Raw genomic sequence first — 12,288 nt, 5'->3', positions numbered from 1 at the left:
TTCCTGTATAAGAGGCCTAGACATCCATAGTCATGAGGTGATGTGCATTGGATCGCTCTGCCAGAGTCTTCTATCCCTTAGTTTGAGAGAGTGTAATCTGCCATATTGCAGCTTCATAGATTCTGTTACTGGACAGCAGCTGGAGCACAGACCATATCCACAGTGGTGTCCAAGCACTTTGAATGCAGTATCTTCCCTAATAATTCTACAGGGTTTTATTTTCTTTTTTCTTTTTTCTTTTTAGTTAAACTATATCATGACTATTGACACAAAATGTGATTATAATAATAGTATTAATAATGATGATGATATTGTGATACTACACAGCTTTTCTTCTTCTTCTACTTATTATTATGTATTTTATTTATTTAATTTTCCCCCCAAGCTGCTGAGTCACTGTGAATTTTGTGAATTGTTTGGAAATTTCAGATGTCATCAAGCCCCAGTTTTAGGTGTGAAAGAAGACTGACTCCATGGCGACAGACAAGAGCTGGCAGCCAATCAAGAGAGAGAGAGATTCAGGATTCAAGATGGCTGGAATTTTAGCTTTATTTTCTCTGTCTTAACAGGTAAGGCATTTATTTGCTCTCTATAGAACTCTATATGACAGCTGGTTAGTGAGTAACAGGTGCTTTTTGTGTGTTTCTGGTTTTTCGTTTGTTTTTGTTTTTTAATAGCATTCATATTTAAAAAATAAATAAATAAAATAGTATTCATACTATAAGGGGTGAAAGATATCTGCTCGCCTTCAGGGTGTAACTTGTGTTTCTTGGTCTGTGGTTTGGCTATCAAACTATCTGGCTCAAGCAGCAAAATACACAAATGCACTGAGAGCACAGATACACAAAAGAATACCTAATCTATCTCTGACAGTAAATGACTAATAGACACAAAGCAACTTTACAAAAATACAAAATATGTAGTTTTAGGTCACTAATAAACAAGCCAGTGGAGACTGTGGTGAGGAAAATCTGCCTGAGCCGACATGAAGAAACCAGACTTCAGATGGACTCCATTCTCTTCTGGGTGAAACTGGATAGTAATTGTATACTATAAATTCAAATTCAAACAGCAGTGAGTGTGTTGAAGCATCAGTATCAGTATGAGCATCATGGTCTTTATGAGTACAGCAGAAATGTTTTGGGTTTTTTTTTAGGTCTACATTATCCAATTTAAATTATGTACTGAAGAATGGGTAAGTCTTGGATCTTTTGGTAAGTTAGAGCATCCAATTACCTCACAACGAGCTCATCAAATTCCAAATGTTAATAAAAAATAAATGCCGCTGATTACAATCAAGTCCCTTTTAGCCCACAGTAAACTTTCCACTGTCAAAATGAACTCTTATGAACTCCTCTGGATTGGACTTCTCTGCTATATACTATAGGCAGGTTTTCTTTTTTTTTTTTTTTGACAAAGTTTTCTTCCAAAGCACACACATGTTTAACTGGACATGATAAATGAAGACAAGAGGTGATAGTTCAGGTGGAAATGTGATTTCAATTTCCATTATATGAGGTTGTGTTCCAGGGAGTCAGAAGCTCTTTCATGCATTTAGACCACACTTTTACTGAATTGAAAGACTGGAGATATTGACAGTGAATTATTTATGGAGGACAACCTAGGGAAAGAGAATATGACTGCGTTTTATTTTGGGCCTTTAACAGAGGGGAGTTGTGGGCTAGTGTAGGTTCTTAGTGCCACAAATGGCAGTATTGGTTCTGTTTATATACCAACAAAACAGGAAGTTTTAAACTTGTTTTTTTTCTCTCTCTCTCAACCTGTGATTGCACAAGTCTGTTCTTGGTCTGTATGATTTAATATGCTGTCTTTTGATTGGGGCTTGTCTTGTTTTCTACCTTTTTGTGCCTTTTGTGTTAGGTTAATTGTTAAATAACTGTGGTCAAACACTTTATGTAAGGGCAGAGTTAAATGATTATTATTTTATGGAGTATCTAAACTCTGGATTTGTTACTATATTGTCACACTACATGGCATATGCAATATATGTAACACTAGAAAGCTCACAAGCTCACATACATTAATATGATCCGTTCCAAAATATGTGATTCATCGGGGGGGATTTTTGTTATTGAATTATAAGAAATTTGATAGACACATAGCCTTGTAATCAGGTTATTTGTGTGCACAAACCAGAGTACAGTCTCCCAGAAGCAGTAAATACCACAGACTTAATTCAACACTTCACTTGCACAATGCTGACAAGGCATCTTTTTTTTTTCAAACTCAAGCAAATTTTGGGCAGTAAATTGTCCTGACATGATGTGTCAGGAATTTTGAAATTGGCATCTCATTCTTCTATGGTGGATTTATTAGCTGGCTCTCAAATAACTGTAGCAGAGCAAATATTTTAGAAAGAAAGAACTGACTGATTCATTTAGACCTGGAGTGGTGGTGGTAGTGGTGGTTGTTGTGGTTGTGGTTATTGTTGTTGTTGTTGTTGTTCTTCTTCTTCTTCTTTGTTTGTTTATCACATAATTTTGTATATGCAACCACATATTTAATTCATATATGAGAAAATAAAGTTTTTTGAGGTCTAATGTAAGATAATGGTAATATTATTGAATTAATTATATGAAAGTCAAAAGTAGATCCTTCATCATTTTTTTTATTTGGTTAAACCATACTACTACTAAATACTAAAATCCATGATGAAGATGAGTTACATAAAACAAGTCTTATGTATTTTAGAGTTAATATTTCTATGGCCACTGTATGTAGCTAGATATTACAAACCATCTTAAATGATTATGCTAATATCACTCATGTGTTTCATATCAATGTTTCTGATCAGTTTGATTTCACAGGAACTATATTAAAGAACTAAGAATGTACAAGAATGAGAATAAGCATGTTTATTGATGTTACTGGTCTGATGGACTGATCAAAGTTAACAAACATTGTGAGATATTAATGCAAAGCTGTACCACTGACAATGAAACAACATCCATCTTGTTCTCTTCCTCCTGTCTCTCTAATATATACAGTACATATATACGGTTTGCAGTACAACAATCCAACACAAGATGGCAAAAATGGTCCACACATTCAGGCTCTGTCATCATTACATAAAAATGCAACGAGCTCTCCAAATCGAATCACTCCTAGACCCATTTTGTTGCAAGCTTCAGCTACAGAGGGCACTTAAGCAAGAGGTGGAAGAGAAGACTGAGATTTGCTCAGCTTTATCTCAGTATGCGGCCATTTGTGTGGGATCTCCTTGAAGACAAAACGTCAGAGACAGGTCAGAGATACAATTAAGTGGTATATGTATTCCTGCACACACACATACACACACACACACACATACACACACACACACACACACACACACACACACGCACACAAAATCTAGTCATATATAATTGTAAACAATTAATATCAAGTAATATAACAAAAGTCAGAGATGCTTCTAAATTGTGGTGCAGTACTTGTGTTTCTGTCTCTCACCATCAAGCCCAGCTTGCTGTCAACACGGATTCATGAACTGAAAATACCAAGATATTATGTAACATCTGCAATCCTCAATTATTTCATGAGCAGCTCGAAGCGCCTCTGAATACAAATGAGGTTTCTCACAGTGAAAGTAGGTTTCTCACAGGGAAGTCAAGGCCACTTCAAATGACCAAGTCCAGAAAGGCGGCTCATCTTGAAGTGTTTGCTGAGAAACTATGGGTGGTGCATTGATCGGCCAACATGGAATGTGCAGCATAATAGTCTGAATTTCTCCCAGAGCTTGAAAGAACCTCAGAGGTGTGCTTGGAGTCAGATTCCACATTTATTCCATGAGGGTTGTTAGTGGAGAAGAGGCTGGAGGAAGCATATTCAGAAACTAAACAAGCATAGCTCCTAGCTTTTCGGGTTATTCCCTTGACTGAGAACAACTCACAATGTTGTTAACACTGCATTAAAGTATTTTTGCATAAACATGAGTTCTTCACTTTTGTTTTTGAAAAGTTGCCCTTGCACACTTGGGCAAAAGTTCAAGCTTGCCAAAGTGTAAAATTATCATCCAATGTTCTGTCTCAGGAAAATAAAAAAGCCAGTTCATGTGCTCCAATTCAAGAGGTTCTCACTGCAGCCTGTAGTGTTATGACATACTATATTAGATCCACTATGTTCTGGATGTTGTAACATGCATGCACCATGGTTGGTTTCCAGAACGGCGGCAGAGACAGTATGTCGCTCAGTAATTCATCTAGGGTTAAGGTTAGGGATAGGATTACAACCTCCAGTATGTAGTGGATCGAATCCGTCATCGCTCTACAGACTGCAGTGAGGAAATACGCTTCTCATTCTCCTGTACGTTATATAATTGCTGAAAGTGCTGAAACATTAAGCTGCATTGTGGACTGCAGCTGCGGTGGAGCGTTTACGTGTGGAGGAAGACAGGCTAGGGTAGGAGCTACACAAGTCTTTGAGGCTCCTCCACTCTCTGAGCCACATGTCCCGGTGGTCTGGAGGCAGCTGGTCTATCTGCCTTGCCTTGAGGTGGTCACAGGGCACTAGTGTTCCCCTCAGGGCATGCAGTGTGAACCTACAAATAAAGGAAAGTCCTGATTAGCGGTGTAAGGTAAGGACACTAACTGTGTCTGTATCTGTTTAGTGCTCCAAACAGTTCTATCTGAATCTATATTTGGAGTTAAACCCAAAGCAGGCATGGCCACTAGGTGTAAATGAACTTTTAGCCTAATTCAAGCAACTGCAGCCCTGATCAGGCAGTTACTAAGGATCAATGAAGGAAACTTGTAAATGTACAGTATAATGCTTACAGTAACATAAATTAATGTGGTATTTCTTTGTCCCATAAGCTTCATATTTGTGTGCACACCCAAATGAATGTAAAAACCTTCCACTCCAGTAACTTTTATTTTTGCATCCCTACTCCTTTATTGCACATGCTGCATTTTCAACCAGATGCCCTGTGAATCATTCTGGCAGGAATTGCATGATCCCTATTCATATCTGTATTTATATTCCTTTAAAACGCATTCTCTGTTCATTCCTGGGGTTACATTGTTAGCATAAATAGTGAACAACGTCAAAATGAAATTACCTTGGCAGCAGTGCTACAACTGTGGTTAAAATGCAGACCAGGTAGAAAACAGGGTCTTTCATTTGCTGCTGCATGATCCAGTATGGGTCTGAGGGGGGGTTGCAGCTGATGCAGAGGGCGCTGAAAGCCAGAGTCACGATGAAGAACATCAAGACGCTGCCCACCATGATCACCCAATGCACCACTGTCTAATAGCAGCCAAACACAAACGGAAAAAAATCATTGCCAGTAATGCCTAATTACGCAGATAGGCAGCTTGGATTAAGCTTGGCTATCAATAATAATAAAGCAATGGTTCCCAAATCTACTTTATAGACTACTCTGGTCTTTGCTGTTCATCAATTCATTAGCTAATTATGAAATGCTTTCCAAGTTGGACAAGGTGTAATATACTGTAACAAGAAAGAAAGACCTCAGTATTAGCGATTAGGTGATTGAGAATGACTCACCCAGCTCTTGATCTCAATTGCCAGATGAAGGAGGATGGTGAACAAAGACACAGTGTTCATGGGGGTTCCCAAAGAGAAGATGCCAACATCAGAGTCTTTGTATGTCTACAAAAAGGTACAAGAGAGCTCCAGTCAAGAAATTCCCAGATACTGCATGAACAGGAACATTAAACTGGAACCAAACAAAAAGAAATGTATCTGACTTACCCAGTATGGGACAAAGAAGCAAACAAGGCTCTGATAAAAGGCATCTAGAATAGCAATCCAAAAGGTTTTACGACAGTATCCCTACAAATAAAATAAAATAAAATAAAGGGTCTCATAGCACAGGATGTTTTGCATTATGCATAAATGAATAAGTAACATAAAATTCAAAATAGTAATGTGATTCATTTTGAATGAGGAAAAGTTGAGGTGTGAGGAAAATTTTTGAATGAGGCTTATGTTTTGAATTGACCCACAACTCACATTTCACACGGAATTATGTGAGTAATGTCTAAAAAAAAAAAAAACACGTGAAGGTGAATTTCAGCATGTTTCACCATGCCCTGAAATTTCACGTGAGCTCAAGTAAACACATGCAACATCATGTGAATAATATTTGAATAAATAAAACGGGGAAAAAAAAATCAAATTTGATAATAAACTATTTTTTAGGGTACAATCACGTGTGAAAATAAATGAATAGTGAAATAATAATTCAAATTAACAAAGCTTGTGTAAAAATCATGAAAATAAATTAATCATGGAAAATTCAATTAAACAAATCTTCACATCTGAAAATAAAATTTTGTGTAAACAATCGCAATTGAAAATACATTAATCGTGAGTATAACTGGCAAGTGTAAAAAAAGTGTAAAAAAAAATGACCCTCTTCACACACTTTATTAAGAACACCTGTATACCTACTCAGTCAGCTTCAGGTAATGTTGACATCAGCCATCATAATGGGGAAAAAAGGAGATCTTAGTGATTTTGACCATGGCATGATTGTTGGTGCTAGAAGGGTTGGTTTGAGTATTTCTATAACTGCTGATCTCCTGAGATTTTCACACACAACAGTCTCTAGAGTTTAGAATGGTGCAATAAAGAAAAAAACATCCAGTGAACAGAGGTTTTGCAGATGGAAACACTTTGTTGATGAGAGAGCTCAACGGAGAACGGCTAGACTGGTTGGGGCTAACAGAAAGGCTAGAGTAACTCAGACAATCACTCTGTATAATTGTGATGAGCAGAAAAGCATCTCAGAATGCACAACATGCTGAAGCTTGAGGTAGATGTGCTTCAACAGCAGAAGACCACGTTGGGCTCCACTCGAGTCAGCCAAGAACAGAAATCTGAGGCTGCAGTGGACACAGGCTCACCAGAACTGGACAGTTGAAGACTGGAAAAACATAGCCTGGTCTGATGAATCTCGATTTCTGCTAGGCACACAGATGGTAGGGTCAGAATTTGATGCCCACAACATGAATCCATGGACCCAACCTGCCTTGTGTCAACAGTCCAGCCTGGTGGAGGCGGTGTAATGGTGTGGGGAATGTTTACTTTGGGCCTGTTAATACCAATCAATCATCGCTTGAATGCCACAGCCTATTTGAGTATTGTTGCTGACCTTCATGTGCATCCCTTCGGGGCCAACTTGATAATGCACCATGTCACCAAGCAAAAGTCATCTCAAACCAGTTTCATGAACGTGACAATGATTCAATGTTCTTTAGTGACCTTCCTAGTCACCAGATCTGAATACAATAGAACATCTTTGGGATGTGGTAGAACGGGAGATTCGCAGCATGAAAGTGCACCTGAAAAATCTGCAGGAATTGTATGATGCAATCATGTCAGCATGGACCAGAATCTCAAAAGGATGTTTCTAACATCTTGTGGAATCCATGCCATGAAGAATTGAGACTGTTTTAAAGGGCAAAGGGAGAACCTTCCCAGTATCCGTATAGTGTTCGTAATAAAGTGCTCAGTGAGTGTATGTGAAAATAAATAAATTGTGTAAAAAAAACGTCACATGTAAAAACAAACACATCATATGAATCATGTGATTATTCATATGTGAAGCTTGTGTGTATTTTTCTGCAAGTGATGTTAAGCCCTAAGAGTTTGGCAGCTTACTGCTTAAAGTATTGGACTACATTGGATTACTGGGCTACTGATTGAAAGAGTGTGAGTTCAAATCACAGCACCACCAAGCTGCCACTGCCGGGCCCAACTCAACTCTTTAGTTGTATCCTGGTCTCAGTTGCTTTGGATATAATGATCAGGTAAACAACAGTAGGCTCTCAGATGCTTTGACCAATCACACAACTGGCTTGGCAATAACGGTAGGTATCTTTGTACCTAATTCTTTCAATGCCTTTTAGTACTGTTTTTAATATGCTCTTGTTGACTTGCCTGCAACTTAAGGGCTGTTTGGTTACTTCGTAACAGTTAAATTGAAGCTTGTTAGATAAGCCCTTTAAAGCATGAGTCAACACGACTGTAGACTTCAGGAGCAGAATTTCCCCAGAAGGTATTATAATCTGATGCAATTTCCCTTTTATGAAGTGAGAAACTAGCAGACAAAGCTGTTTAGAAGGGAAAAGAGGAGCACTAGTATGCCTCATACTTCACAATTTCAAAAAGATCTGATTTTCTGTTTAATTTGGGATTCAGCTGTACATGACAGATTCATTATTTACTCTAGTTAGCAAGCTGATATGATTCAATGCCGTTCAACTACACTGTTTCCTTTACATTTTTCTCCTTGTGCTACAAGTGGGCATTTATTTGACATATGTGATGCACACTACTCCCTCAAATCATGAGGGAAAGTTGATGAGGGTGTGCTAAAAGCAGCAGCTGAATAAATTATTTATCAATATAGTGCCATTACTCTGACATGTAAATGCCAAGTCCTGGCAGATGTATTATTGTAGCTGTACATAATCGTAATAGGAAATACAATCCATACCCTGCAGTCTCAGTAGACTGTGATTGTGTGCTTATAATCAAAGTGTCTATATTTGAGAACTCACCCCAGCATGTTGACCCCTTTTATAGAGTTCAGGCAGGTGTAGGAGCATGTGAGCAGAAACCTCCCTGTCCATGATGCCAAACATGATGGGTGGAGTGGATGTGAACAAGAGGTTGAAGAAAATCATGAACCAGTAGTCAATCATGGCCGTGCCAGAGAAACCACAGAAGAACTGGTACCAGAACAGGAGGTTGACGTAAGCCTGCGAGGATAATGATGGGGTGAATGTCTATAGACTGCTACTACACTGAAATTCTCACTATTAGAGCTGCAATCATGGTAAAAAAATAGCAGATAAAGTTGGATAAAAGGCAGAGGTGTATGACGTCCATGTATGTTGTGTTCATTTCTGCTCATTCATGCAATTATCCAATCAGTCAGCCATGTGGCAACAGAACAACACATACAATCATGCAGATACAGGTCAAGAACTTCAGTTAATGTTCACATAAAACACCAGGATGTGGAAAAAGTGTGATCTCAGTGCCAGATGGGCACCAGAGTACATATTTGGCTGACTCTGCAAACAGTAAAATGCAATAAAGTAGGGTTTTTAAAAATATATATATATTATTTGGATTCAAGTATATTTAATTAAACTTTGTGTGGTGAAATTAGTAGAACTAATTAAAAATGATTCAATACTGTATTTTTTGAATATAACTTCATGAAAAAAAGAATTTTAATTTATTTTAGTGTGTGCCAAGAAAAAAAAAAAGAACAAACCAAAACAAAACAAAAAATACAACTGTTGCCTTGTTTTCCCATCTTCATTTTAAAATGAAAAACGAAAGAATGCATCATACATGGACCGTGTATCCATCTTGGTAGATATTTCATAATGAAAAAAAGAACAAATAGCTCTCATATTTGAGCACCAGAAATAGAAAACATCTTCACATTTACAGTGACTTTCACAGAAAGCTTCCTGTCACTGTTATATTTACCACATTCTTGTAGAAGAAATAGATGATCATGTTTGCCAGCCGTGTGTAACAGGAGTGACCGTGAACCAGAAGAAGCTTCTTCAGGTGTTTGAAGCGAGATATTGCAAAGTCACTGGCCATGACAGCCTTTTGAATACACACACCACACACAGACACACACACAAATACACACGCACGCTGTCATTCAATAATGGATTAGTGAATGATATGAGTCATTTTATCCTATTAGCGACATGTCTGAAAATACCCACTGAAGCACCTAGAAGATAGAATACAAACCTGCATGCCTTCCTGGCCTGATATTCCCACTCCGACATCTGCTGCTTGAATCATGTTTACGTCATTGGCACCATCACCTGGAGGAGCAGACCGAAATACGTCTTCATATTTAAAAATAACAATGGCATGCCATCAAACCTGCACGTACTGCAATGTAAATCAGATACCTGACATCCCATATAAAAAGGTCTAGTGTTACCTATAGCAAGAGTCATGACCTTGAGACTGTCACGCAGCAGTGTGACGACTTTGCCCTTCTGCAGCGGCGTGGCTCTGCAGCACAGTACAGAGTGGCTGTGCTGGCATAACTGCAAGAACTGAGCCTGCAGATCGTTATCCAGGAGCATGCCCAGGGTTTGACCATCAATCACCAACCCAATTCTGGGCATCTCACCCTGATACCGCGGCATCTCACTCAGAGTTCCATTCAGCATGCTCCTACAGACGTCCTGCAAGACAAGAGATGGACAGAAATACAGACTAGAGCACATCATTCAGTTCAAGGAAGGACAGAGACTCTGAGCTTGTGTTATTATGCCTGATCTATGGATTTACATACTAACAAATAGGGCTAGTGGTGGAGTTAAATTAGGATTAATGCGGTAAGGGAGACCTGCTGCTTTTATGGGTGTCAACAATTGGCCTCATTCATCAATACGAATACGAACGCATTTATTCCTAATAGGTTCTCAGGAGTATAAGAAATGTGGTATTTATGAAAATCCTGTTAGATCGGAATAATATTTGTATCCTATGAAAACTCCTGAGTTTGTGTATGTGTATGTATGGGTAAGGAGACTAACTAATGTGTACTTCATCTGATTGGCTTTAAATCATGGTAACCAATGTGATGTTTAGTTGTCATTTTGTGAGCATTGCTAAATATAAATCCACATTTGGTCATTTATGGCTAATTGCCATTTAATAATGTGTACATAAATGTATGAAGAAAATCTCAGCGTCAGCCCCTGTACCATAAACAAGCTAGTGTTGTGGCTTTTGCATTGTTACTTGCTCGGTGCAGTTACTTGGACCTCTCCACAACCCCCCTCTATATCAGTCTGGCTTAAAAGATTTCATCTTCTTTTTAAAACTTGAAAAAATCAAGTATAACATCAGAGGCAGGGGTGAATCATTTTTGGGAAAAGGCAACAATTTATTACCTATTTCACGCAACCTGGAGGTGGATAGAAGATATACGGTAAATACTATGCGGTAAAACTTATTTTTAATTTTTAAAATTTTTTTATTTGTTTGGGTATTTTTGTTTGTTTGTTTGTTGTTGTTTTTTGTTTCTTTCTTTCTTTTGGTTTTGGCTGTGATTATTTTGGTGGGTCCGGATATGGTGGGGGTTGTTGGATGGGGTGTTATAATATGTAAAATGCAATTTTCCAATAAAAATTCTATGGCAAAAAAAAAAAATGTATGAAGAGAATCAGTGCCACTGAAATTTTTGTAAAACTTTAAGTAGCTTGTAAATCTTTAGTTATGTTATGTTTAGCCCATGAAAACATTTACACACACCTTATAACACTTACACAAAGCTAAAAGAATGATAAATGAGGCCCAACGTGGGAACCGTATTGATTGATTCACAGCACGTTTATCTTCAATCTTTCCAAGGCCATTTATTTAATTAAGTAAAAAATATAATTTAATTTAATTTATTTTCATTTAAAAGACCTTGAGTTTTCAGATTTCCTTGTTTGTCAGTTTTGGCATTTAAAATATATACAAATATATATATATATTTTTATAAGTCAATTGAAACCCTTATTTTTTCATTGTATTGCAATTTTGGTTTAAGGTAGCAATTTGAGGTTATTGAGAACAGTTGCATTTTATCTACATTATGTTCTATTTTATTTGAACTACAAATTGAATGTACTGTTTCTCTAATTTATGTCACACTTTTAAAGTTTTCATTCGACTCACCTTTGTACATGATGGAAAAATAAACACATTTTGCTTTAATGATAAATTATAAAGCAGTTAATTGCCTTGACTGAGCAAATACATTTTTAATAATTTTGAAATTAAATTGTTTCTCTATAAAGCAGTGTGAAACTATATTTCATCATCATTATTATCCCCATTAGACTGTGCTATGATTTTCTATTAAATTATAATAATGGAGCTCGGCTTTGCTTACCATTCACATAAACCAAAAGTGCTGAGGAGTTAGGATTAGTACAGTGTATATTGCACCATGCAGCCCAAATTAGACAATTCCTTACTCACTTATAGCGAATACACTGTATGGCCAAAAGTATGTGGACACCTCACCATCACGCCCATACTGTATGTGCTTCTTCCCCAAAACTGTTGCCACAAAGTTGGAAGCACACAATTGTATAGAAAGTCTTTGTATGCAGTAGCATTATAATTTCCCTTCACTGGAACTAAGAGGCCCAAACCTGTTCCAGCATGACAATGCCCCTGTGAACAAAGTGAGCTCCATGGTTTGACAAGTTTGGAGTGAAAGAGCCCTGACCTCAACCCCACTGAACACCT

At 37.6% G+C, this 12,288-nt stretch overlaps 1 protein-coding gene across 2 annotated transcripts in view; it reads right to left on the bottom strand.

The window, feature by feature from the left end:
- Positions 1-2,851: 2,851 nt before the first annotated feature.
- Positions 2,852-12,288, bottom strand: part of atp10b (ATPase phospholipid transporting 10B) — a 42,537-nt gene continuing 33,100 nt past the window's right edge. For both annotated transcript variants that reach the window (XM_053641566.1, XM_053641567.1), the window contains 8 exons: positions 9,974-10,223; positions 9,775-9,851; positions 9,496-9,621; positions 8,550-8,750; positions 5,734-5,814; positions 5,527-5,631; positions 5,078-5,265; positions 2,852-4,558 (listed from right to left, as the gene is read on the bottom strand). In XM_053641566.1, coding sequence (XP_053497541.1) covers positions 4,357-4,558; positions 5,078-5,265; positions 5,527-5,631; positions 5,734-5,814; positions 8,550-8,750; positions 9,496-9,621; positions 9,775-9,851; positions 9,974-10,223 — 1,230 coding nt within the window. In that variant the 3' untranslated portion in view covers positions 2,852-4,356. The remainder of the gene's footprint in view (positions 4,559-5,077; positions 5,266-5,526; positions 5,632-5,733; positions 5,815-8,549; positions 8,751-9,495; positions 9,622-9,774; positions 9,852-9,973; positions 10,224-12,288) is intronic.

This window comes from Ictalurus furcatus, chromosome 14, assembly GCF_023375685.1.
Source record: "Ictalurus furcatus strain D&B chromosome 14, Billie_1.0, whole genome shotgun sequence".
Classification (NCBI taxonomy): Eukaryota; Metazoa; Chordata; class Actinopteri; order Siluriformes; family Ictaluridae; genus Ictalurus; species Ictalurus furcatus.
Note: the sequence above shows the minus strand (reverse complement) of the source record. Positions and strands in the feature narration are given on the sequence as shown.